At 44.1% G+C, this 27,937-nt stretch overlaps 3 protein-coding genes across 9 annotated transcripts in view; 1 reads left to right on the forward strand and 2 right to left on the reverse strand.

The window, feature by feature from the left end:
- On the reverse strand, positions 1-2,590 carry LOC143819754 (toll-like receptor 6). The gene has a single exon (XM_077301689.1). It carries the CDS (start codon positions 2,588-2,590, stop codon positions 206-208), a length of 2,385 nt encoding a protein of 794 aa, XP_077157804.1. The 3' UTR covers positions 1-205.
- LOC143819753 (toll-like receptor 1) lies at positions 2,474-19,355 on the reverse strand. Of its 3 annotated transcripts, XM_077301688.1 has the most exons (3): positions 19,240-19,355; positions 11,751-13,927; positions 2,474-2,648 (listed from the first exon to the last, which is right to left on the reverse strand). In XM_077301688.1, the coding sequence occupies exons 2-3, from the start codon at positions 13,900-13,902 to the stop codon at positions 2,605-2,607; spliced, it is 2,196 nt and encodes a 731-aa protein (XP_077157803.1). In that variant the 5' UTR covers positions 13,903-13,927; positions 19,240-19,355; the 3' UTR covers positions 2,474-2,604. The 3 variants fall into 3 exon arrangements, with proteins under 3 accessions (XP_077157803.1, XP_077157801.1, XP_077157802.1); XM_077301686.1 differs by lacking the exon at positions 2,474-2,648 and having other exon boundaries at positions 9,687-13,927; XM_077301687.1 differs by lacking the exons at positions 2,474-2,648; positions 19,240-19,355 and adding an exon at positions 19,039-19,197 and having other exon boundaries at positions 9,687-13,927.
- Positions 19,310-27,937, forward strand: part of FAM114A1 (family with sequence similarity 114 member A1) — a 44,723-nt gene continuing 36,095 nt past the window's right edge. For 2 of the 5 annotated variants that reach the window (XM_077301690.1, XM_077301691.1), the window contains exons 1-3: positions 19,310-19,451; positions 22,164-22,497; positions 26,462-26,548. In XM_077301690.1, the coding sequence (XP_077157805.1) occupies positions 22,174-22,497; positions 26,462-26,548 (411 nt within the window). In that variant the 5' untranslated portion in view covers positions 19,310-19,451; positions 22,164-22,173. Of the gene's footprint in view, positions 19,452-22,163; positions 22,498-26,461; positions 26,549-27,937 lie in introns of those variants that run through there. The other 3 variants (XM_077301692.1, XM_077301693.1, XM_077301694.1) reach the window with 3 other exon arrangements.

The following is a 27,937-nucleotide window of genomic DNA, read 5'->3' on the forward strand; positions in this document are numbered from 1 at the left end:
TGGGTCTTACTCTTTAATTTGACATCATACTTCTGTGAATATCCCTAATTGATCTGAGCATTGTGTTCAGCATGTACAGAAAAAATGTTTGCAATGAATATTCCGATATTCCATGCTACTTAAATAATTATATTCTTTTGGGATCTTTTTTCTTAAAAAATCCTTCTCATGTTACTTAATGGAATTTTTCAGTTGAAATTAGATTTTATATCTGCAGTTCAGCTATTTCCTCACTACATAAAAGTTTAACATGAACAGCTGCCCTAAGATTTGCCCAGAAGAGTCCCTGCTTGCTCTTCTCGTCAGGCCATTCCAAATAGGTTCTCTTGGCCATGAGAGCTTTCAGTTTGTGGTACCTGGCAGGAATTATGTGAGTTGGGATTGGTTCTAGCAAGAGGAGGATTAAACTGTTGTTTTTTTCTTGGAATAGTTTGTGATGGGCAAAGTAGAGCTCATAATGACACCACTCACTCTGCACGAAATTGGGAGACAACACAAAGATGGATCTGTAACTTTTCTCAATGCAGTCTATGATATTCTCGACAATGGTCTTGCCCGCAATGAAGTTCCTTTCATGTTGGCAGATCCGTATGGAGCCGTCCTCCTTCTCCAAATTTGGAATCAAGACATTCTTCACCCAGTCGGAATCATGCTCGCTGTACGAGATAAAGGCATGGAATTCCATATTATCAAGAATGTCTTCAGGATTATTTTTCCAAACCCTGTGTTTCACTTGAGTCCACTGCCACATCATCTTCAGATACCAAGAGATGTCCAGGTAGATGCACAGGAAGGAAATGATGGCCACGAGAACCCCTATAATAACTAGGACTATGGCAACCAAAAGCGTTGTGTTGCAGACAAGTTCAGAGACGTGAAAATCCTGCAACTCGATTCCTCGTACATCTTCTGGGTATTCACACAGATAAGACTCAGGCCAGCCAACCAACACCACCAAGCCTTGTTTTCTAAGATCAATGAATTCTCTTATTTCACACGAACACATGAAGGGATTGTGCTCTGCTTTTACTTGGCCGATGCTCTGACAGGTATGGTAGAATTGGGAAGAGGGTTTGACGATTGAATTCATTTCTGTATTCAGTAACCTCAGGCTCCTGAACTGACCGCATCCAGGCAGATCCGTAAGCCTATTCGAAGCCAAATTCAGCTCTTCCAAAGCTCTAAGCTCAACAGTTGTGTTGGGGATACTTGAAATTTGGTTGTTCTGTAGATCAAGCTTTTGGATGTTGACTGGCAAACAGTGAAAGACCGAATCGGACAACAAGTTGGATGACAAATTCAGTTCAACCAGCTTTTCACCCCAGTGGCAATCCTTCTCATGGATTCCGTGTTGCAACAAATTCTGGCTCATGTCCAAATATTTCAGAGACCTCATGTGATGGGTCATTAAACCCACTTTCATAAGTGTTTTAAATTGATTACGCTGTAGAACAAGTGTTTCAAGACGATTCAGGTTTTCGCACACTCTAAAAAGCCTGTCCGTTATAGCATTATAAGCCAAATTTAAATAGATAAAATGACTGGGCTCCAAAGGGCACAGCATGTGTATTGCATTTGCATGGGAAAGAGTCACGGCTGGAATATTCAGCTCTGAAAACAGTCTGTACATTTTCTGTTGATCAAATGCCGTTTCCATGATCTTTAAATGTTCAATTGTCAGAGATCTTAGTGAAGTTTCAGCATAATTAGGAAATGTGAAATCCTGATGTAATTGTGAAATGCTGAGGTAATATATACTGAAATGCTCCGTGCTAGTTTTCCGAATGTTCTGAAAAAGATAAACGACATTCGCCAAGGTTGTTTTCATATGACTCAGTGTTAAATTTCTCAGCATCACATTTTTGTTGAATTTACCCAAAAGGGCCTTCAAATCATTGACATCATTATCGTGCATATTTGAGAGTTCTAAACCAACGATTGCACTGGGATCTAGATTCGAGACAATATGGAAATCTTTATTTGAGGGGAGCGCAATCTGAAGGTTTGTTGTGTTGAACACCAGTTGATTTTCAGCATGATATTCAGAGAGGTCTTCCAAATCCAAGAATAGAGTATCCAGTTGTAAGTGAGCAAGAACACTGAAATCTGACTTCTGAATTCTTCTAAGACTAAGGGCGAGATAGTCCAGTTTCAACATTTTGCCAAATTCAGACAGCATGGACATGGATAGATTGCTATTGTAAGAGAGATTTAAGTGATGGAGGCGTGTCAGGGGATGGCAAGAAATGGTCCACAGTTTGTTATGGGATAAATCTAGATATTCTAAATTCTTGTTGTGCTGGAAAATACTGAAATTGAGGTACCTGATAAAATTATGAGCCAGCTTTAGTTTATGTAATTCAGAAAGGTAATTAAAGTCAGAAGTCCAAAGTTCAGAGATACGGTTTTGTGACAAATCCAACACCACTGTTTCTGCTGGGAGAATTTTAGGAACTGAGTCAAGCAACCGCTTTGAATAGTCTGTTGTATACGTGTTTTCTGTGGAAGGAAGCACTGCATGGTAGATGGTAATTGTGAAGATACAAACACAGAAGAAATTCTTGATTCCCAAGCTTCTTGGTTTAGCCATAGGGTAATAAGTCTTTAAAAGTGTTTATTGGTGTTCTTGGTTGTCTTTACACTCTGTCCTATAAAACAAATGCACATCTAAATGTTAAGCGCAGTAACTGGAATAGTACCTATACAAAATGCCCTTTATTCTTTTATTTGAATGACATTTGAATTAGAGAGAAAGACAGTTCAACTGTTTAGGAAAAGAACTTTGAGTATCTATTAGGCATATACTGGAAAAGAAATTGTACGTTGCACATATAGGCCGTGGAGTTTAAGACACTGACAGCCTTGTCTTGGATCCTCTGATCCATTAGAGGAAGACAATGATGGTTGCAGATCTTTCCTGCATTCGGCCTAGCATTATACTCCACTGAGGTCCCTCCCTGCCCCAAATCCTGCCCATTCCTGACTCCAACCCCAAAGTCTCTAGGTAATTCCCAGCCCAGAGCTGGCAATCCTAGAAGGGAAACAGAGCAGTAAGTCCACAGAGTCAAGACTTGAGATCAGGGAGATGAGGGGCCAACCCTAAGGATGGGGTAACAGATAAGTTCAAAACTAGCTATAAAAATCAGTGGCTAAAGTGTAACTTCTTGACCTTGTTTGGCCTGCAATGCAGAGGGGAAGGGGTGTTGTCATTGGAATATAGGGGCAATAAAGCATGCAATCTTTTAAGGATATCCTATGGAGCAGAGGGAAATTTTCCTTTGTAGCTTGGAAAGTATCAAAAATATTCTCTTGGGGAGACTGGGAAGTTAGATCTATGGCCAGATACAAGGCAGGATTGAGAAAGGGCTGGAACATTCCCATCTAGGACTTCAGATATTGAGTAAAATGCTGGAATTGCCCACGACTTATTGTTTTGGAAATCCAGGTTGCTAGTTTGGATCAAATTATCTGGGGGGAGATTCTGAGGCCCTTGGGGAAATGGCCCTTGATCAAATCCCTCCTCTGAGGGGTTTTCACATGATAGAGGAGCTTTTCTGCATTCCTTTCCTCCTTGGTGGGACTTACTTTCCTTTGATATCGTTTTAATTCAGGTGCCTGTTAACTCCAGGGATTCAAGGAAGCCAGGACCACTGGGAGCTCAATCAGCTCTTTATTGTGACCTCAACATGCTGCTGCAACAGGCAAAACCAAACTGAGAAAAACCCATCAACAGCTCCAACTTATATACCATACAGAACAAAAGGATCTGTCCGTCATCATTGGTCCTAAGCGGAGACCTCTACTTGGCTGCTAACGCTGGCATTTCATTGGTTGCAGGACAGTGGTAAACCTTGTTCCCCATTGGCTGTTTTTACAGTCCCCAGGTGGGATCTCAAGCTCTTGATTGGGTGCTTTACAATCCCAACTCGGATCTCAACCTCTGGTCCTCTGGGAAGCTGCATACTCAACAATGCTTTCCATCAATTCTAGGCCCACACCCAGGTGTACATGTGTACAAAATAGGGAACAAGCTATAACAAAATTGAGGTCCAGGGCAGGGGCATTGCTAGTCAAGCCACTCCACAGTAGCTCTCACCCTCCCTCTGCCAGGTGACAGCTATTTAGCAAGAAGTTTCCCAAATCTGTGTCTCTGACTTTGATATTGAGTGCTGCCATAAAAGATGGACAAGTATCTGCAATGTTTTCGCAATCAACAACAGCCTTTGTTTTCACTATAAAGGAAGTGCACCATAAATGTAGTCTTGGTAAAAGATGCAACTCTATTTTACAAACATTTCAGCCTAGGATCCCTCCCCCGTATAGCTAAAGGCATATCTTAGCACCTACCTTATGCCTCCCAAAACAGCAGTTTTGTTGTTAAGGAAAATGATTTTCTTAACAACTACATGAAGAAGGATGCTGCTATATCAAAAGTGAAGGTAGGGTTTACCCCAGCAGTTGAATCTAGTTTTCTTTCCAGCCAAATGTAGATTGGAAGAGGCAGCACGCAAAGATTAAAGAAGCAAGGGAAGTATTGGGGGAGATTACAAGATTCCGTCTTCAGGAAACCAAAACACAAAAGCAGAACTAATTTAACGGAGCTAGTTTTACAGGAAACCAGTGGCAAATACTTAGTCCTTAGATTTAAAAAAATCTGTTGCTACAAAACTTGATTGCAGTAGTTATCTTCTCCAAAATACTGTAAGTAATATATCTGAATTTAAGCACATTAAACACATTCAAAAACAGCAGAAAATGGGGCAGGGGTGGGAGTAGGAAGGAAACAGGATGCTTTTTCCTGCAAAAAAGATGAGCTTTTCATATGAGTTGCTAGTGCAACCAGCACACTCCTTACAGTTGTGATCCTGCCCTCTTGGTCAGAAACATGAATGAAAAGAATCTGCTTGAGTTGCTTTTGAGAATCTCATTTAACGTTTTCTTAGACTTTGGTTCTCCTGAGTACTATACTAGTGAGGGGTGTGCTGTACTGTCCGAAGCATCCTGAATGTTTTGGGAGGGAAATGATTTATTCAGGTGATTTCTGTGCTGTCTTTCTATAGGGCCTGTTCAACGAGGCTTACAAAGTAAAGCATAAGAGCATAAGCACCATAAAAGTCATGAAGTCATGAAAAACCCAGCATTAAAATACAAAAATGAGCATAAAACAGAGCAACAACTTAAACTGACTAAATGAGTCCCAAGGCTGCACAAAAATGCATGGAACCATGTTCACTGGTATAACAAATTATTTCTTCCTACTTACATTTCACTGATTTTTTAAAAAAAAAATTAACAAGTAACAGACTTCCTATGTGCTCTAACCTCGCCTAGTGAGACTGTGTCTGTCATTTCTTCAAAATGTTTTTAGAAACATATCCGGCTGGACCAGAGAGCCACAGTATCCATCCATCCATCCCTCTATCCATCCATCCATCAATTCATCTTATCAGTCCATCTTATCCATCCATCCATCCATCCATCCATCCATCCATCCATCCATCCATTGGCTTGTGTGTAGTGTTGCCAGGAGAATGACAACTTATTTCTAGCCAATACATTCATTCTCCTAGAGAAAATTGCTGCTTTGGAGGGTGGACTCTGTGGAATTGTACCCCATTGAGAACCCTCCCCTCCCCAAACCCTGCCCTCCACAGGTTCCACCTCTCCCCACAAAAAATTCCCAGGATGTCTCCAATCACTCAGACAGCCGTCCTCTCCTGGCTTTTTCTTCATCAGAGCTCCTTCTAGATTCCAGCCTCTACCTGAGCCTTTCTCAACTTTTTTACCCTTGCGAACCCCCTGAAATGTTCTGCAGGCTCCAGGAAACCCCAGAAGTGGTGTGATCATGCAGAATATGGTTGGGAAGCATTGCTGTGTGCATGCCCACCTGTGGCCCCTTCCCTTCACTGGCCATTTTGGGGGTGGGGACAGGTCAACATGAACATCTATGGTTATGTCACCCAATAAATAAACATTTAAAGTTAAAAATATATTAAAAATTAACTCCCACTCATTCAGAAAACACTTCCAGGCCCATCAAGAAACCCCAGGGTTTCACAAAACACTGGTTGAGAAAGTCTGATGTACTCTGAATGCAGTTGCCACCACCTGTCTGCTCTTTTCTCCTCTGTGCTAATTTTCCCTTTCAGAATGAGAAAAAGGTTGTTTTTTTTCCAATGGGGGAAATTCCTATGAGCTATTTTCAGAAAAACCATGTCTTACAAAGCGTTTCACTCATTCCAAATGTGCAACTCAAGAAGGTCTGAGGGCTTTCTCAGTTTTTCCAGTGGAAAAATTGGAGAATTATTTATTTATTTATTTTTTGCTGAGGAGGAACAAACTCCTATACTGCAGATATGGACAACATTTTAAAGAACTTTTGTTTGAAATGTAAATGAGTCTTGCAATGATTACAAGGCAATACTGTGTGTAAGGTTAATACATTATTAAAGTGTTCAATAATAGTATAGCTTAATATTCTAACATGCTGATAGTCTCACCTACTTTGACTCTATGGAAGAGTTTACTACCTTTAATTTTTTTTTCTACCCTGAGCAATTATGGATTCTAAAACATGAAAGGGCTGAGCCAGGATTCACCTCTTGTGGCCCTTTTTAGGGTAGAAGAAGAAGAAGAGTTGGTTCTTATATGCCGCTTTTCCCTACCCGAAGGAGGCTCAAAGCGGCTTACAGTCGCCTTCTCATTCCTCTCCCCACAACAGACACCCTGTGGGGTGGGTGAGGCTGAGAGAGCCCTGATATCACTGCTCGATCAGAACAATTTTATCAGTGCCGTGGTGAGCCCAAGGTCACCCAGCTGGATGCATGTGGGGGAGCGCAGAATCGAACCCGGCTCGCCAGATTAGAAGTCCGCACTCCTAACCACTACACCAAACTGGCTCTCAACTGGCTCAAACTGATAACCAAGGTAATGCCAGTTGCTACCTTGGGGTCAGGAAAGAATAACCAACATAACCAACAGAGACTGAAGGGCCCCTGGCCCCCTCCCTCGCAGAACTCCACCAGAGTGCTCTAGACCTGTTTGCACTGTTGCATTGTTTACATTGTTACCACTATCAGCTATTAGTATTATTGTTATGGTTATTCATATGTTATGGATTGTTTCATGTATTGTTCATACGTTCTATGTAAACTGCCCCGAGCCTCCGGGGAGGGCGGTATATAACAACAACAACAACAACAACAACAACAACAACAACAACAACAACAACAATCATCTTCCAGTTTGGCCAGGGATCCACCGACAGCCCACCACCGCTCCTCCGGTAAGCTGCTACTGCTGCTGGGGAGGGTCGCTAGGCCCGTTGTATTTAGCATACAACAGGCTTCTAGTAATAAAATAATATTTAATGAAGAGTATTTTTTTCAGCGTCTTAGAAGAAGAGTTGGTTCTTATATGCCACTTTTCTCTACCCAAAGGAGTCTCAAAGCGTCTTAGAGTCGCCTTCCCTTTCCTCTCCCCACAACGGACACCCTGTGCGGTGGGTGAGGCTGAGAGAGCCCTGATATCACTGCCTGGTCAGAACAGCTTTATCAGTGCCATGGCGAGCCCAAGGTCACCCAGCTGGTTGCATGTGGGGGAGCACAGAATCGAACCCGGCATGCCAGATTAGAAGTCCGCACTCCTAACCACTACACCAAACTGGCTCTTATTTACGAGGCCAAGCCAAAATAGGTTCCAGATTTTAATATCCCACTTTCAAGTCCACAATCCTTCCTCAGTGGCTTGTCTACAGTCATGTAATCAAAATCTTTTCCAAGAAGTTTCTCTCTCAACTTATAATAGCCAATGGCCCTTGGCTCCTTGAGTAAATGGAGGATCCCCTCACAAATGGAGGATTTCCCTCACAAATGGGTCATTATGGGGCTACCTGGCTTTTAGTGCCTTCCAAAGTATTGGAACTTCCCCAGTAAGTTAAACAGTCCACCTGCCCCTGCATTAGATGTAATTTTTCTCAGTTCACCATGACGGTTCAAAGCAACAGGATCCCATCCACCTCTGCATCTGCCCTAGGGTGGCACCCTCAGCTCTCCAGAAACAAGCCGGAGAATTTTCAGGACATTCTGAACAGAAACAGCAAAACCCCAAACGTAACTAGATAGACATGCAAGTAATTTTGATTTGCGAGATAATTTGTCATGCAGCAGCAAATGACGGAGAAACCACACTGTGTAACTACAAACATGGGTGAAGAGAACACAAAACGAGTTTTCTTTATTTGCTAAAATCAAAGCTCAGCCAAGTCTGACATCTAAGAAGAGCCATCAACACATCTACATGCAGTAAAACTTCAGAGCCATACAATAGGCAGATTTCAATAGGGCAGGCATCATTAATAAAAAGACTGTTCTTTGTGAAGGAAGGTGATTTATGTAACAGGCTATAATTCTTGAGAAAACACTCACGAAGGCAACAGAGAATGTACCTTTTGCAAACCCTCTAGTTGCCAAGCAGTGCAGCAAGTTATACAATTGTTTACTAGGAGACATGGGGGAGAAAGAAGGAAAACATTGTGAGGAAGGTGAAAAAGGAAGAAAAGAGCTCTGAAGGGGAAAGCAGCGCTAAAGAAGAAGCTGACTCGTCATTTTACCTGCTTCACTGGGGAGGGAAAGGGCTCCTGCCTCTCTAACCGCAGGCTGGATGAAACACCCAGGACAGAAAAAGGACAGGCCTGCAGGCCAATCGGTGGCCGCTCAGTTGTTCTTGACAGGAATAAGGAGCTGATCGCAGCTGCCTTGGAGTGGACTGGAGGGTGCAGACAGAAACGGCACTTCCTCAGTCTGCCCTCCTTCTGTCCATTCCAAAGAATGCGATGCTGACTTGGGCTGCTATTTTGGCTTGCAGTAAGAGGAAGTTGTTTCACTGGCTTAAAAAAAAAAAAAAACCCAGTTTCTGTTTCTTTGTCTTCATAATACTAGGCCTGGCAGTGCAAAGCTGGATTGTAATAACATTCAAGGTTTCTCTATTTTTTTTTCCTGCCCGGTCATCCTTACTCTCACAGCACATTTTTTTGTATTGCTGCTCAAGGGGACACCTCATGCGGTTTTGTTTAAGGAGCACAGCTAGGGAACAAAAGGAACAAGAAATACCCAGGGGGGGTAATACACCTGTCTCAAAGCAAAGCATCCTTGGGGATTCCTATTTGGCCGTGTAATCCACGTACGTAGGTGATAGCACAGGATTTAGCTAAAGCTGGCTATCTGAAAGACCAGGGGTAGTCAAACTGTGGCCCTCCAGATGTTCATGGACTACAATTCCCATGAGCTCCTGCTAGCAAACGCTGGAGGGCCGCAGTTTGACCACCCCTGCTAAAGACTCTTAGATAGAACATAATGCCCACAAAATGAACTGGATAGAACCTGTCTGAGGAACACTTTAAGGTCCCCCAGGGCTCTGATTTCATTAGGCAGAGCATTCTATCAGGCCGGGGGCAAGGCCAAAAAGGCCCTGACCCTGGTTGAGGTCAATTTTATCTCTTTAGGGCTAGGAGTCCTCAAGAGATTGCGATTGCTAAATGGTAGCATTAGAGCAGGGGTAGTTAAACTGCGGCCCTCCAGATGTCCATGGACTACAATTCCCAGGAGCCCCTGCCAGCGAATGCTGGCAGGGGCTCCTGCGAATTGTAGTCCATGGACATCTGGAGGGCCGCAGTTTGACTACCCCTGCATTAGAGGATAATGCCAGAAGTATCTGTAGCATGCATCAATACAAGATTCCAGTTGTGGGTAGAACAAGGTACATAGAATGTCTGGGGATTCTTTTTCTTGAACAATGGCTTGCATTCCTTTGGCACCCGTATCACAGTACAAATATTAGACACCAATAACCCACACTTTTCTGTCACCCTTCATAATATAGTGCTTGCACGATCTTTTTATTGTTGTATCTGTAAAATGCAAACATTTCAAAAAAATCTCTTTGATGGTCACCGCTTTGCTGTTAACGAAAGGGGAGAATGTCATTCAAGAGGGGAATCTGAGCATTGGACCTGCGGTAAGAGCCTAGCATCCATCACTACAAAGTAATAAAATTGCCGTTTTCCACTTTAATGTGGTGTGACGTTTGCAACATGAGAAAAAAACAACAACATAATTGTTTCACAGTGGCAACTCTTGTTATTTTCTACCCGGCAACTCTCAGTGGTCACCAAATGACCAACTGGTCTACTGTATTACATGCCGCTTTACTCGACATTAAAATATATATATATTACTAAGGGTCTACCTGAGAAAACCCATACAATGGTCACATTGTGTGGGAAAGTGCTAGATAATACACAGGACTTCTCACCTATAAGGAATCAAACTTCGAATGTATCTGTACTATTTTATCATTGCAAGAGATAGTGGTCAGGCCCTCCTTGTGATGGGAAAAGAATAAAAAAAGGTAAAGGTATCCCCTGTGCAAGCACCGAGTCATGTCTGACCCTTGGGGTGACGCCCTCTAGCGTTTTCATGGCAGACTCAATACGGGGTGGTTTGCCAGTGCCTTCCCCAGTCATGACCGTTTACCCCCCAGCAAGCTGGGTACTCATTTTACCGACCTCGGAAGGATGGAAGGCTGAGTCAACCTTGAGCCGGCTGCTGGGATCGAACTCCCAACCTCATGAGCAAAGCTTTCAGGCGGCTGCCTTACCACTCTGCGCCACAAGAGGCTCTGGGAAAAGAATAGATGGAAGGAAATGGGGAGTGTTTACTCTGATCACAATTTGACACACACCAACCATGAAACACCACCAGCCTAGGTGGACTAGAGTGGTCAGTTTCATGAACAGCACAGACAGAACTGTGAGAAATGTTGTCTGATCTTTCCTGATGCTCAAGAAAAATAGAGCATCGCTAGGCAATCAGTGAAGGGCTGAAATCCTGCTGCTGCCGTGCACCTTCTCTTCCCCAATGCATCCCCAATAACATACAGAAAAAAGCAATATTTGATGTGACATAGTCTTATCCGTCATTTCCCTTTGCATCTGGCAACCAATGAAATGCAACGGGCAGGAGAACACTGTACACAATGCTGCTATCAAATTTTTTCCCCTAGACATTATCAAGCAGATGCATGGGGCAAGCTGGGCCCACACCTGAAAGGAGGGTCCAGGAAAACCCACATCAGACTGCAAACTTATTACTAGAAGATGGTCTAAGTATGTCATTTCAAAAATAAAACAGAAATTGTTAAGAGTTTCAAAGCTGTATGAATGGCTGTATGTATGACACAACATGAAATGAGAAGTTGAATATGTCACCAACGTGGACCAGAACTAAGGACCTATATGGCTCCAAGGCAGAGAACTGACTTATATTTATCATACAGCTTCATTTGAGCTCCATGACATTGACAGATATCCTGCCCACAGGTACTACCTGAGACATCTTAGCATGCTTGAGGTTGGTTTCCCAAACTACTAAGTGCATACAGGACACTCTCTTAATTTAATCTGTATTTCATTACATAGAAACAAGAAAAGAACTTTCATATGAAATGTATTCATTTCTCTGGAAGCCTAACATGAATAGCTGCCCTAAGATTTGCCCAGAAGAGTCCCTGCTTGCTCTTCTCATTAGGCCATTCCAAATAGGTTCTCTTGGCCATGAGAGCTTTCAGTTTGTAATACTTTGCAGGAATGATGTAGGGTGGGATTGGTTCTAGCAAGAGGAGGATTAAACTGTTGTTTTTTTCTTGGAATAGTTTGTGATGGGCAAAGTAGAGCTCATAATGACACCACTCACTCTGCACGAAATTGGGAGACAACACAAAGATGGATCTGTAACTTTTCTCGATGCAGTCTATGATATTCTCGACAATGGTCTTGCCCGCAATGAAGTTCCTTTCATGTTGGCAGATCCGTATGGAGCCGTCCTCCTTCTCCAAATTTGGAATCAAGACATTCTTCACCCAGTCGGAATCATGCTCGCTGTACGAGATAAAGGCATGGAATTCCATATTATCAAGAATGTCTTCAGGATTATTTTTCCAAACCCTGTGTTTCACTTGAGTCCACTGCCACATCATCTTCAGATACCAAGGGATGTCCAGGTAGATGCACAGGAAGGAAATGATAGCCACAAGAACCCCTATAATAACTAGGACCACGGCAACCAAAAGCGTTGTGTTGCAGACAAGTTCAGAGACGTGAAAATCCTGCAACTGGATTCCTCGTACATTTTCTGGGTATTCACACAGATAAGACTCAGGCCAGCCAACCAACACCACCAAGCCTTGTTTTCTAAGATCAATGAATTCTCTTATTTCACACGAACACATGAAGGGATTGTGCTCTGCTTTTACTTGGCCGATGCTCTGACAGGTATGGTAGAATTGGGAAGAGGGTTTGACGATTGAATTCATTTCTGTATTGAGTAACCTCAGGCTCCTGAACTGACCGCATCCAGGCAGATCCGTTAGTCTATTCGAAGCCAAATTCAGCTCTTCCAAAGCTCTAAGCTCAACAGTTGTGTTGGGGATACTTGAAATTTGGTTGTTCTGCAGATCAAGCTTTTGGATGTTGACTGGCAAACAGTGAAAGACCGAATCGGACAACAAGTTGGATGACAAATTCAGTTCAACCAGCTTTTCACCCCAGTGGCAAATCTTCCCATGGATTTCATGTTGCAATAAATTCTGGCTCATGTCCAAATATTTCAGAGACTTCATGTCACGGGTCATTAAACTCATCTTCCTTAGTTTTGTAAACTGATTTCCTGGTAGAACAAGTGTTTCAAGGAGTGTCAAATTATCGCAGCTTTCAAAAACCGTATCTGTTAAAATATTGTCAGAAAAACATAAGTAGGTAAAATGACTGGGTTTAGAGGGGCAAAGCATATGTATCAGCTTTGCACCAGAAATGGTCAAGGCAGTGATGTTCATCTCTGAAAATATCCTGTACATGTATTGTGGATCAGCTTGAATTGTAAGGATCACGGTCTCTTTAATTGCCAGAGTTTTTAGAGATGTTTCAGTATATTTAAAATTGTTTTCATTAGTTGCATCCATCCAAGCACCATTGGAAATAACGAAATGTTCAACAGTTGTTCCCCACACGGTCTGCAGGATGCTAATGAAATGTTCCCAGGAACACTGCATATTGTTCAGAGTCAGGTTTAGTAACCTTCCATTTCTACTGAGTTTCAGTAGGAACATTCTCAACTCGTCGACTTGATCATCACGGACATTGAACAGTTCTAAGCTTTCTGTAGCATTGAGTTGCAGATCTGCGAGAATATGGAAATTTATCTGGGGGTGGAATACGATCCGAAGGATCTTCATGTTGAACACTGGAATACCTGCAGCTTTGTATTCAGAGAGGTCTTCTAGACTCAGGAAGAGAGTATCCAGTTGTAAATTAGTCAGTGTGCTGAAATCTGATCCCCGAATCCTTTTGGCACTGAGGCCAAGATATTGCAGTTCTGGCATTTCAATCTCAGAGCATAAGGGCATGTCTGTATAGTTATTGTAAGCGAGGTCCAGATGCTGGAGACTTAGAGCAGCATGACAGGAAAGGGTTCGTAACATGTTGTGTGATAAATCCAGATGTTTTAAGTCTACGTTGTATTGGAAGACACTGAAGTCAAGCTCACAGATGACATTACGAGACAGGTTTAAGACCTGCAATCTCAAAATATAACTGAAATCTGACATCTGGAGTTCAGAGATATTATTATGTGATAAATCCAGCATTGTTGTCTCTGCTGGAAGGTTCTTAGGAACTTTATTAAGAAGACTGTTTGAATAGATGACAAAGGATCCAGTTGCCTCTGATGGCTGAGTATTATTCCAGAAGGCTGTAATAAAAAAGAAAACAGCACAGGAGATCCTGGTAATTGGGCTTCTTGCATTAGCCATAATGCCCGAGCTTTCTTTAAATAAGCTTAGTGGTGACATTCACCCTTCCACATCGGCCACCATCCTGTAAACAGAATATGCATTAGGAGATATTGGTTTGTTTGTTTCTAAACTGCCCATCCTGGTAACCCAGCTCTGAGCGGTGTACAACTTGTATACCAATACGTAATTTGGAAAATTCAATTAAAGCAGTTTAAAACACAATTTAAAACAATATAATTTAAAATTCAGAATTTAATACAGACGGCAACTTTAGATTAAATGCCTCGCATTGGCAAATCTAAGAACACTGAGATGGGATTTGATAACCATCTTCAAGTCTTTAAAAGGCTGCCATATTGAGGATAGAGCAGAGTTGTTCTCTCTTGCCCCAGTGGGACGGACCAGAAACAATGGGATGAAATTAATAAAAAGAAATTCTATCTAAACATCTGGAAGAAGTTCCTGACAGTTAGAGCGGTTTCTCAGTGGAACAGGCTTCCTCAGGAGGTGGTGGGTTCTCCATCTTTGAAATTTTTTAAACAGAAGCTGGATAGCCATCTGACGGAGAGGCTGATTCTGTGAAAGCTTAAGGGGGTGGCAGGTTACAGTGGATGAGCAATTGGGATGTGAGTGTCTTGCATAGTGCAGGGGGTTGGACTAGTTGAGCCATGAGGTCCCTTCCAACTCTATGATTCTATGATTTTATTATTCTAGTGTCTCTATCATGCCACAATCAGACCGACAGGTCTAGACGTCCCATGTCAGTAGGTAGCAACAAGTGAGCTGGGTGAGGCCTGATAGAAGCTAGATGTTCACTTTCATCGTCCCCAACCAGAAGCCTAGTAGAAGTGTTCTGTCTTATAGGCCCTGTGGAACTGAGACAGCTCTGTCAGGGCCCAGATGTACTGGTTGAGGCCAGATATACCTCTTTGGGGCCAGGAACCACCAACTGGTTGGAATTAGCAGAGTGTAATGTTCTTTGGGGGGTGTCTAAGCACATTCAAGGTTTAAGAAGAATCAGCGCCTACTATCTCTAAATGCCAAAAAGTTTTATTTTCTATTTCAGTTTACAGCTACCAAAAAAGTCTGAAGGAATGATTACATTTGTTTGGTGCCACTAATGTACGTAGGGGATTCCTGTTCTTTCAGGAAGCAAGCAGCCATTTTATTGTGCTACTTCAGACCAACACGGCGACCCATTTGAATCTGTCTTACCATGTAAGAGCTGAAATTGGTAGAAGACAGAGATGGAGGCACCAGCAACACGGAGGTGCCAGTCCATGTCCCATCAGTGGTGGTCACCAGATGTTCCCCTCCCAATCTAGCATTTTCCCGCTGTGGGGGAGGGTTTGTTTTATCACCATGGGCACATATATTTGTTAAAGTTCATTTTAATGGGTTTTAATGGGAGTTTCATTGTATTACGAGGTTTTATTCTGTAACCCGCCACAAGCCGGCATGCCAAGACTGGCGGGGAACACATCCAATATAATAACAATAATGTGTAGAACTATCCATGGAGCAGAGCCATTACATGTGGTGGAGTAGAGATTTCACCTATATACCTTGAGCAGCCCAAAATAGTCAGAGGATGCACAGATATCTGCAATGTTAAATCTGTGGATTCTGAGGTGGACACGGACGCTGGAAGTGATTCGAGCTCTTTATCAGGACCCCAGCATAGTACAAGCAGTACTTGTTGTTGTTAGGTGTGAAGTCGTGTCCAACCCATCGCGACCCCATGGACAATGATTCTCCAGGCCTTCCTGTCCTCTACCATTCCCCGGAGTCCATTTAAGTTTGCACAGACTGCTTCAGTGACTCCATCCAGCCACCTCATTCTCTGTCATCCCCTTCTTCTTTTGCCCTCGATCGCTCCCAGCATTAGGCTCTTCTCCAGGGAGTCCTTCCTTCTCATGAGGTGGCCAAAGTATTTGAGTTTCACCTTCAGGATCTGGCCTTCTAAGGAGCAGCCCGGGCTGATCTCCTCTAGGACTGACTGGTTTTCTCGCCTTGCAGTCCAAGGGAATCGCAAGAGTCTTCTCCAGCACCAGAGTTCAAAAGCCTCAATTCTTTGACGCTCGGCAGTACTAGACTGAGCCAAATACTGAACCAACCCGCTCCCTCCCCCAAGAAAACCCCAATTTATATACAGTAGCAAACAATGGATCTTCCTGCCAGTGTGCACTATTGGTCAGTTTCAGTTTAAATTGACTGGATCTAGCAGATGGGATCTAGCCGCACATTGGTCAATTACACTGCAAGCTACCATCCTGCCTCAGACCTCAGTACATGAGGAGAATGTGATTCCTATACTCTTTTACATCACGGCTTGGCTTTAGATTTTAATCAGCTCAATAATATTGAAAGAAGACTTGCTGCTTGAAAGGGTGTCAAGTAAATAAAGGGTTTTTGGCTTTCTGAAGCAGAGTCTTTAAAATGTTTGAAATGGAGGTCCTTGATCATGACCAAAACTACTAAAGGAGTTGGATTGTAGGCTGCAGATTTCCCGTGATTTCAAAAGGAAACAGCCAAGAATGGCAACGACCCTGGAAATATTGTCTTTTTTTCTCCCCCTCTTTCCACATTGTGAAAATTCCAACATGTGAAAGGGATTTCCCAGCTCATCTGCCCTCCTCCAGGAGGAGTGAAAATGACATTTAAAAACAAAGGGGAGGAGGGAAAGTCTGGCTAAGTGTGCATTCTGCTTTCTTCCGCTGTTTCTGAAGGGATTTTATTCAACAGATTATCAAAGCGGCTTTTCAAAGATGCCATTTAGAAAAAATATAAAGGGCGTCAATGGATCCATTGAGTCAATGGATCCCCAAGAAGGTTGTGAGGTCAGGGAGCATTTGTGTAATCTAAAACGGCCCTGTGAAGATCATTAGAACAATGGAGCTCTCTCTGTTATGCATCTTTAAGAGAAAAGCCTGCTGTAAATAACTTCCTGAGCTTCAGCAGAAAGCTCAAGTTTTTCACAGCTGCGTTATTGGTTCAGAAGGGCTTCATCATGGGCATTTGGTGGTTTTACCTGCCCTTGTGGCTCCATCAAAGGGTGGTCAGACTAGAACTCCCCCAGGACTCTGCTCTCGGAGACCTCTGAGATTGGGGGTGGGGTCATCATATCCATTGAAACTCTGAAAGACGCAGAGGGGTGAGACTCCTAAACAAGTTAGAGAGCTTGTGAGCCTGGCAGCCTTAGGGCAGGCTCATTCTAGTCAGAGTTCTGCTGTTGTTTTACTTTGGGTCACTGCCACCCTATGTTCTGGAACGTGGCCTAAATTAGTTTGTATGAAAACCTCTTTTATACCTATCTCAGTCTCCGTGTGACTGTGTTTTGGCTCTCCCTGTCCTGTGGGAGCCCAGAACGGCTGAGCAACTTCACCCTCGGCTGGATTGGAATGTTCATCCAGTCCCCATCAGCTTCCTTTCCTCGCTGTGCTACAAGGGTTCTGTGCAAAACAGTCAGTGTGTGGCGTTGGGCTTGCTCTGTTATTTTCTAGTGTCCATCGGTAAAATTGCACCCTGCCCCCAAAATCATCTGTAACAAGATAATTACTAGATCGGTCAGACCTTACACTAAAAGAGAAACAATTAAGAAATTAAGTCTGCCTCCAGGTCTGGCTGCTCCAGTGAAGCACTCCAGGAATTACGGACTTTGGGCCAAGCCATGGCAGTGGATGACTTTGGCAGAGACTCCAGGCCCAGCTACAGTGGCAAAGGGTTCCAGGAGAGGCTCTGGGCTCAGAGTAGCTCCCAGGCACAATCATAGAATCATAGAGTTGGAAGGGACCTCTTGGGTCATCTAGTCCAACCCCGTGCACTATGCAGGACACTCACATCCCAATCGCTCATCCACTGTAACCTGCCACCCCCTTGAGCCTTCACAGAATCAGACTCTCCATCAGATGGCTATCCAGCCTCTGTTTAAAAATCTCCAAAAACGGAGAACCCACCACCTCCCAAGGAAGCCTGTTCCACTGAGGAACCACTCTGTCAGGAACATCTTCCTAATGTTTAGACATTTCTTTTGCATTAATTTCATCCCATTGGTTCTGGTCCGTCACTGCTGAGTTTAATGTGGGTGGTGAGTTCTAGAATCATGATTCGGGATTGGGGGAGATGGGATTCTCCTCCCACAAGTCTTGCAGGTCACCCACTTGCATATCCAGATGCACACATACATACATGTAAGATTAAGGTATGGGTCCTCCACATGGTGTCTGTGGGGGCCATGATGCCCTCTAAGTGTTTATTGGGGGGAGGGGCTTGGACCAGAAAAGCTTTTGCTTACCTATTTGAGATCTGAGTGGCTGTGTAGTTATATATATATATATATTCCTCTTCTCACTTGCACTTGTGTGTGTGTGGCTAGCTCTACAAAACACCAGAGCAGAGGAAGTCCCAGCCATTTCCCTTTCTCACTTTTGCTAAATGGCTTTTCTGGCACTGACCATGGAGAAGTAAAGCTTACACACATAAAAGAAGGGACCAGCCCTGCAAGACTCAGCCTACACTGCTGCCTAGTGTGAGGGCAGCATTTATGACGACATGGAAAGGGGCACAGCTGGGTGCATCCTTCCCCATGTGAGGCTGGGTGCATCCTTTGCCATGCCATGCATGACCGAACACATGCTTCGCTTCACCTCACAGGGTAAGGACAGCCAGATGGTATTCGATGTATTATCTGTGAACTAGTTCTAGCAGGGACATGGCTGTCCACCAGCCATTGAAACGTGTCTAGGTTTTCAAATACATGAAGTTCTGTTTTGCTTTCACTTTGGGGGCTCCTTCCGACAAGCTGCTTTTCATTCCACCACAAACTTGTAAAGCAATTTTGTTTAGTATCTGGTCTCGGGAAGGTTCAGAAGACAGTCTAGGCTAGCCAGCCTCCTGGCGGTTTCTGGAGATCTCCTGGGATTACAGCTGATTGCCAGGCGACAGATCGGTTTGCCCAGAGAAAAGGGCTGCTTTGAAAAGTGGACTGTCTCTTCCCTCTCCAAACTCAACACCCTCAGGATCCTCCCACAAAATCTCCATGTATCTCCCATCCTTAGACAACCTGATGCTCATATCTGCCAAAACTGGGAAGTGCAGCATCTCACCTGTAGGTTCGGCCCCACCAGTCTAAATGTCCCTTAAGAGATACCTGGTGGGTGTTAGTGGGGGAAAGGATATAACGAGCCGGCTTACCTAAAGTTAAGAAGTGCAGGACTGATTGCCAACCTCCAGGTGGTGGCTGGAGGTCTCCTGGGATTACAGCCAATCTCCAGGTAAGCAAATTTAGAGTCCCCTGGAGGTTGGCCGTCCCTCTTGCCCGCTCCTCCCCGCCTGGGGGAGAGAAGAGCCAGCCCCAAGGGTTTTTTCTCCCCCAAGACCGCCACAAACACTTACGGGGCGGCGAAGGCAGCCAGGCCAGCTCGAGGCTCCGGGCGGGAACCGGCTCAAGCGCTGACGGGAGGGCAAGGCAAGGCAGGGCCGGGCCTCGAGCGCCCCGCCTGCCGCCTCCGCCTCGTCCCTCCCCGGCCTGTGCCGACGTGGCCGGGCGGGGAGCGGAAAGGGCAGGGGCCGCGCCGGAGCCAGGGAACGGGCTCAGCTGCTCTGCGGTAATGTGGCTTCTTCTCCTGCTTCCCCTTCCCCTTTCGAGAGCGCTTCGGCTGCCTTCGCTTTGCTTCCCCGCTTCTTAAAAGCCAAGCCAGGGGCTCCCCTCTCTCCTTTCGGGCGCTTGGGTGCAAGTCACAATGATGCTAGTATTGCTTGCTCGCTCGCTTTCTCCAGCCTTCCCCGCCCCCCAAAGAAGAGGAGTCCTAGCTGTTGTTTCTGCCTCGCACAAAGTGGTTCCTTGGCCGGCCCGTTCCAGCACACAAGGGATAATGCACTTGCGGGGGAGCCAGTTTTGAGCCCAGTAGCTCCTTTAAGACCAACCAAGTTTGAGCCAAGGTATGAGCTTTCGTGTGCACGCACTCAAACCTTGGCTCAGACTTGGCTGGTCTTAAAGGAGCTACTGGGCTCAAACTTTTGTTCTGCTGCTTCAGGCCAACAGGGCTCCCCGCTTGAATCACGCTTGTAGTGTGCAGCTGGATTTTCCTGTGCAGAATAGGGATATCTTCTGAAGTGCAACGAGAGTCCCTGTAGGGGACGGGTGCTGGACAAATCCCTCCGGTCTAAACTCGGTGAAACCCAGTGCAGAAGAATCATTTGCAAACCGATTTAATAAGAAAGGTTGTCCTGGATGATTTTTGCCTCCTGAGGACTTAAAATTCTAATTTGAGAGGAAAGCCAAGAAGATTATTTGGAAGATCTGTTTTGTCTGGGATTCCTGCCACGTGTATGCATTTTAAAGAATCAAAACATTTTCTTTAATGTGTATTTATTGGGGATTGCTGTTGAGGAATAGATAAACTTTGGAACAAATTTATTTTAAGTCCTACCTATGTCAGCAGATGTCACTGTAATTCAAGGAGTTGGGGTTGCCGATTTACTTTTCTGCAAAAAAGTATATGCCCCAAGGCAAGGTCTGTAAAAACGTTTGGGCTTATTTAACTTTTCTTGCTGGTGAATAAGAACGCAATAGCCTATGTAATTTATCATGATGATGTTTTTTATGTGTGTGAATTGAGTCAGGATGATAAATGATAAACATAAATAAAAATATAACTTCAGGGTATGTCACCAATCGTAAAGATTTCTGTTTTGAAACGTCCAGCATTTTGGATTGCTGTTTTTTAACCTTTCTGTCCAAACAATTGCTAATATTATAATAGTAGCAGAGTCAGACTATACTGGATAGATTCATGGTGAGGAATCTATTTCCAGCACTTGTGTTCATATCTTCCAAGGGTTTGCTGTTTTGTTTGTCTGCTGTTGAACATTCTAAGCAATGATGGTTTTGATATCTAATCTAACCTTTAACTCCTCCTGAATTATAACAGCAAGTTGTATGGACGTATCTCATTAATGAATATGGGTCAAATGTCTACGACTGTAACCATAATGTTGCCAGCTCTGGGTTTGGAAATTCCTGAAGGTTTTTGAGGTGGAGTCTGGAAGGCTTCAGCATGTTATAAAGCTACAGAGCCCACCTTCCAAAGCTCCCAATTTATCCAGGGCATTCCCAGGAGATCTACAGCAGTGGTCCCCAACCTCCAGGCTGGGGACCGGTACTGGTCCATGGATCAATCGGTACCGGGCTGCGGCTCCTCCTCGTCCTCCTCCCTGGCTGCTGCCTCGGAGGCTGCCCTGCCACTCTGCCGCCGGCTCACCTTTGGTGCTCTCCAGTGATCGCCATGGCTGGGGCTCCCCCTCGGCGTGGCACTGCACAGCTGCTGCTGGCAGTGCCCCCCCAGTGGGTGGCGGGAATTCAGGGGCGCTGGCAGGAAAGCAAGTGGAGCAGGGGCTCAGGCGGCAACGTCCCTCGGCAAAAGACTACCCCCCCCCAGGCCTCAGTAAAATTGTCAAGCGTAGACTGGTCCCCGGTGATAAAAAGGTTGGGGACCACTGATCTACAGCACGACCTGGATGTTGGCAAGATGAGCCATGGCCTCTCTACTCAACTGTCAGATTAAGGAGTCTCAGTGCATGTAGATGTTACAATTTTTGGCACTCCTACCTTGCGTACCAAGCTGGTGCAGTAGGAGTGTGATCCTGTTGATGAAACATATTTGCCGTTTTGTGTGAATAGGGCAATGCGCATATATTCCCACTTCAGCACATGCAGTCAGAAGCCCAGTTTATTGATATATATGTTTCCTTCCTTTCCTTCAAGTTCTTTTTGATCTTGAGCAGTAAAGAACTTTTATTTCTTTAAGGAAAATATGGCAGAGATATATTTTGCACCTCCCAGTGTAATCCACCAACAAATCGGGGACTATATTAATCTTTTATTGCAGTCAAAGGTAATTTAGTTAAAATGGGGGCAATCCATAAGTTGAGGTAAAAGTTCTAGCGAGGGTGTTTCAATAGCATTTGCCAATGTGGTATAAAAAAGGTTGATGAGCTATGTGAATAAGGCAAGTTGGAATATCTCCCATATAAGGGGGATGTTGATTCATTCCAAAGCTGGAGAATACCCAGGTTGCCTCTGTTCACATTAAATGGTCAATGAGCATTTTGAGAGGATTACATGTAGTCTTGGTAAGCGAGGCAGGAATGACAAAACGGTAACCGGTGAAAAGGGCTTGGATGTTTTTGAAAGGTTCTCATTTAGCCTGAGGTAGTAAAATACATAAGAGGTTCTAATACTCTTCAATTACAAGAAGGGGAAATGCATTTTCATATGTTTACCATTGTATATTACTTTCTTTTTTGTTTGTATGCAGAATTATAAAAATGTCTGGTGGCACTCATGAAGCAACCGTTCAAGAGGAAAACAGAGAAATATTACAGCCGAGGAGTAACGTTTCCGTCTCTGTCACAGAGATGCAGAGAGAGATACACAATGAAACAGTGGGATTTGTACCATCGCAACACGAGAAGCAAGTTTCTGAATGCTCAGGCACCAGACAGGGAGGGGATCTGGCCACATCAGGACATCCTTTGAATGAAGAATGCTCTAGCGGAGACACAGCTGAAATTGATCCTGGGGAATGCAGCGAGACCGTGAGCCTCCAACTGGAAGCTGAGTCAGAAGTAATGAATGAGCAGGGTAGCCCAGTAAGAAACACTCCTCACTTTCTTCCAAAAACATTTCCCCTCTTAATATATCTGTTCTACAATGAAGTCGAAAGAGTATTGTAAATATATATGTGTTTGTGGGTTCCTTAGAGCAGAGATTCCCAATAAAGGGTCCCTGGACACCGAGGAGTCCACGGGAGCTCTAGAGGGGGGTCCACAGCCTTTCCCCTCCTGCCTTAATGGACTCAGTCACAAGCTAGAGAACTTGCCACTTCCATTTACACACACACACACACCGAGCATGAATGTGTTTTCTCATAGTTCTGCGCCTGGGAGGGGTTAGAGAATGCACACCTACTCCCATCTTAAACTCCCTTCTGCCTCTCCCGCTTCAGTCCTCCTCGAGCCTGCCTGTTAACGCAGGAAGTGATGTCACTTCTGATGACATCTCACTTCCGGGGTGTGTGGCAGGGAGGCGTGGCTAGCTGACATGACTTCCAGGGCTCCTCAAAGCTTGAAAAATTATTTGAGAGGCTCCTCCATTGACAAAGGGTTGAAAAAAAGCTGCCTTAGGGCTGAGTTTTTTACTCATTCATATACTTTATAGAGGAAGTGAATTTGGCATAATTTTTCAGTATTCCTGCTCCAACTTCACCCTTAGTTTTTCGGCCTTTTGGCTAAAATCAAGTGTGGTAGCCTTAATTCCATTCTTATAATGTATCACTGCCTGTCTCCATTCTTCTTTTGAGGCTTGCAGGATGCAAAGGGTATGCGCAGAACTATGCAAAGGGTGCAAAGCATTATTACAAGTGCTTCTAATGAAGGGGACTCTGGCCTTATGTCACAATAAATCCATGCTTCTATATGGTGCCAGAGACACCTTTGATTTTGTTAGATTCCAATGGGTAGCCGTGTTGGTCTGAAGTAGCACAATAAAATCAGAGTCCAGTAGCACCTTTAAGACCAACAAAGATTTATCCAGGGTGTGAGCTTTCGAGGGCAAGCACTCTTTGTCTGATGACAAAAGCCCATAATAAATCTTTGTTGGTTTTAAAGGTGCTACTGGACTCTGATTTTACTTTGATTTTGTTGTAGCAGATTTAACATGGCTGCCCATCTGGAATATGTTACAGTACTGTTTAGTAATGTGATTCATCAGCCCCCTCCCCCTGACCATTTTTTTGATGGCCTGCACGCCCACATCTTTGGGCAGAGAAAGGAACAGCACTATAGAGCATGTGAGAGGAATGTGCAAGGCCATCATTTAGTGAGGCTTTTTCAAAGTGGTTCAAATGAAAACAACAAACTATGCTTTTGTTCTTCTAGTTTGTTCATATAACATTGCATTCTTCCAAGTGTGGGGTATTGTATGCTTTTAGTTTCTGGGTAGAAACAAATGTTTGTGAATATGTAATTGCTGTTACTGCTGCTTGTCAGCATTCAAATATTGCTTTGTTAAGGATGTAGGGAAAATATCTCTCTCTCTCTCTCTCTCTCTCTCTCTCTCTCTCTCTCTCTCATTCCTTATCACGAGAATCCAGAATTCCAGAAACCTTAGGGAGCTGCCCATGGCAGAGTCTGCACTTACTTTCTTTATTCCATTGTCAATCCTGTTGAATTCAGATCGCTTTGAACTCGGGTCTTCCTCTCCCCCCCCTCCCCATTGAAACAGGATAGTGTTCTGCACGTGGTTAGGGAGGTTCAGAAGGTGGGGGGGGCTCTTTCTTTTCTTGAAGCCTCTTTCTTTTCTTGAAGGGGGGGGGAGAAGCCAAGCAGGAAGCCTCTTTCTTTTCTTGGAGGGGTGGGGGAGAGGATCAAAAAAGGCAGAGAAGGGAGAAAAAATCCAGGACCGACAGAAGTTGAGAGAAATTAGGGGCTTCTCCTTTAAGGCAAGCGTGTCACATGACCAGGTGTGGCCTATCAGAGGTTCTCTACCACGGAACTTTCTTTATTCAGGATTTTCAGCACTCCAAGATATTGCACAATAAAGGTAGGATCACTCCAGATCAATCCTTCTTGCTGCAGAAGGAAAATTAAAATCGCCCCAAATCCAAACAGAAATCGCATTCTGTGTAGAGGGCAGGGACTGAATTGATCTGGGGCTGGAATAAAAGCTCCGTGCAGTTTACACCCAGGAATGCATTCCCAAAAAACAAGGGGTAATCTATCATACGCTGTAACATGATGTTATTATTTGAGCTGCAGGAAGACAGATTGGCCTGAAGCAAAAACCAAGACCAAACAAAATGGCACGCTTATTTTGATTGATCTCTCTTGATCGATTTAGAAGGGTGTCACTCTGCTTAAGGGTACGCTGTTAATCATTTTAGAATTCGTAACCTCCAGGGAAATCAAATCAGTTTCTAAACGTATCATCATCAGTGTTAATAATACTAAAATCACAAAGTGGATTGGCAAGTATGAGAATGGAAGTAAGGCAACTGAGCAGGCTCTGAATTAATGAGCCATAATGTGTTACCTGTGGGCATAGTGACCGCCAATGGTTTCCTTGACACAAATTTGCTTGCTCCCCAAAGCAAATGGGTTTCCCCTACTTCCTTGTATCAGGAGGTACTTCAGAAGGACCCATAATCCTTTGTATCTGTAACGAGCACCCATTTAGAAACAGCTGCCTCCGTTATCGGTTGCTGGGAATGCATCTTCCTAAAATGTTGTGGTTGGCCCCGGTATACCATGGCAGCCATCCTGTTATTGCCTCCTATAGAGCCATGTTGTGGTGGCATCCACTCCGTACTCTCAAAATCCCAAAAGCACCCACAGACTTAATGAGATTGGGGACCCATGCTCCGAACAAAGAGCTATCTGGACTGTCCTTCCTCATTGGATGGATCCATGTTCAAGATTGAGCTGCACCAACAGGAAAAAGTCACTTTTCTTTTCACTCATGATTTCGCACATTCTTCTATGACTGTTTGCTTCTAGGGGCGGGGAGGGAGAAGCCCAGCAAGCATCCTCATCTGCAACTGTCCTGTTGTTGCACTTCCACAGTCATTTGCAACTCAATTGGCATCAATTGAGTTGTGAGTGATTGCTGAAGCCTATCACTTACCTTGTGTCTCTCAGCTTGTTGCTGTGATCTGAAGAGGCAAGGCAGGTATGAAAGGATATGGAAGCTCGTTGTTACTTTTGTTAGAACTATGCATTTCGTTGTGCTCTGTGCACAAAACTGTACTACTTCAGCCACTCTTAACTGATGGTGCTTATGCTTTGTATGTAAATATATCCCCCCCCCCAGAGCAGGTGTGTGGGCTACAATTTAAACCAAGAGCAACCCAAAGGTGAAAGGTAAAACTGGGCTTTTTCGTAGATGATTAAATTGGCCTTTGTGTTAAAAGTTCCATGAGACGTTGAATTTGGCCCCAGGTGAAAGCATATAACTGATAGTATCATTATTGCTTGTGCTTATAATAAATAATAAGACCATACCAGCGGTTGCTGCTTTCCCCCCCCCCCTCCCAGTCAGCAAAATGAAATAAATGTTCAATAATACTGCGATCAGTTAATTCTTCATGTCGGAATGTAGGCTGAAAGGATGCATAATGGATTTTGGACAAAGGAGATCTAGGACAATAACTGGAAGAGAAAATGATTTATTCTGTCCCTCTGACAGGAGATGAAGAGAATTGTACATATCAATAATTAATTTTTGTCTAATAGCGTGACTTCTTTTCAGGACAAACCATCCAATACTCTGTATAACTAAGATCATAGCGCAAATGAAGGTGGGCAAGGCAATAGGGTTTTTTAGCCCAATGTAGTGGCAGGAGAGGAAAGACTGTGGATCCCGTCTGGAGCCCCTGACTGGGAATCCCTGCCTTAAGCCATACAAAATGGATTGGTTTCTATGGCATTGCTGCCTGCTTCATTTCTACACTGATTTTAAATGAATATGTTTCTCCAGATGTCAGTAGCAGTTGTCTGAATTATGTGACAGACTGACAGTGCCCTGAATCAATCTCTTGTTTTTGTTTTTTTTTGTTAGGATGTGGATTTATCGCCTAAAGGGAGTAGATGGACAACCTGGGGATCATGGGGCAAGTCCCTGCTTTCAACAGCGTCTGCCACAGTTGTTAAGTATCTGGACCAGTAATGCTGTTATATAAAAATATTTGAAAGTAATTGCTTTGACTTCTGCATGGCATGAGCAAACCCTCGGTGCAGAGGATCTTGATCCAAGCACATGGTGCTGTGCACGGTTGCCATTCTTCAACTGGCAAGCTAATGGCCAAAGTACACTTATTGCGTGAAATGTGCATGTATGGGAGGCAGTAAATGGTTAATTTGCTGTCCCATGTTGGCTGATTTGGAGATGGAAGGAGAGAGCGTTTAACCCTATTATTCTATACCTGGGAGAATATATGGGCTTGGGAAGCCCAAAAACATTTTCCCATGAGTCAGCTGCACCCTTGGAAAGACATTTCAAATCCTGGGAGAAGTATAGCAAGATAGGCCTAGTTACTAGGGATGCCAGCCTCCAGGTGGTGCCTGAAGATCTGCTGGAATTATAGCTCATTTCCAGACTCCAGAGATCAGGTCCCCTGGAGGAAATGGATGCTTTGGAGCAGTGGTCCCCAACCTTTTTCTCACTGGGGACCACTCAACGCCTTTTACTGAGGCCCGGTGGGGGGTAGTTTACTCCTCTACTCTCAACCACTGCCCTAGCGCTCTCTGATCGCTATGGTAATATTTAAACATCCCTTCAAAATAAGATACAGACATGCCACAACAATGAAGGGTGTTGTAAAGGGCTGGGGGGGATGAAGTAAAGGGCCGGGGGGGGGGGGAGAAGGCGTCCTTCGGGGCCCACCTCCAATTAGTCAAAGGACCACATGTGGTCCACAGCCCACAGGTTGGGGATCGCTACTTTGGAGGGTGGATATTATGACATTGTGCCCCGCTGGGGTCCCTGTCCTCAAGTTCTGCCATCAAATCTCCAAGAATTTCCCAATCTAGGTCTGATAACCCTTACCATCCCCATCCCCTGCTAGAGGCCAAGGGGGACTAGCTACTCCAGCTGCAGCTTGCAGGTTGGGAAGCAAGTCAACTTTATTCTGCTGACAGAAATCCATCTGGCATCCCAATGAGATCTGTCCCAAGTAATTTGTACTCTTCTAGATATCTTTCTCTTCTTAAACATTTTCATGTTATTCTTTCTCAGTAGAGAGATGGAGAGTTTCTTCCACAATATAGTCTTACAGATCTAGATAACTGTTTTTAAAATTGCTGACAGGCCAGAAAATTGAATTACTGGGACATAATGCATCAGCAACATATGTGTTGATAATGGACTTACTAGCAAATATACATACACATGCATATTTCCCTGAAAATAAAAGCAGGCCTGGGAAGTTAGAAAAAATGTTTTAACCTGTTAAGACAGATAATAAAAGGGGGGCGGCTGGAGAAAAAAAATTATTGAAAGAAATTCTGAATAATTTCTGAAAATGGCAATATATAA

This window comes from Paroedura picta, chromosome 10 (assembly GCF_049243985.1).
Source record: "Paroedura picta isolate Pp20150507F chromosome 10, Ppicta_v3.0, whole genome shotgun sequence".
NCBI lineage: Eukaryota > Metazoa > Chordata > Lepidosauria > Squamata > Gekkonidae > Paroedura > Paroedura picta.

Coding starts and splice junctions, on each gene's coding strand:
- LOC143819754 (XM_077301689.1), bottom strand. CDS start 2,590: ATGGCTAAACCAAGAAGCTTGGGAATCAAGAATTTCTTCTGTGTTTGT.
- LOC143819753 (XM_077301686.1), bottom strand. CDS start 13,902: ATGTCACCACTAAGCTTATTTAAAGAAAGCTCGGGCATTATGGCTAAT.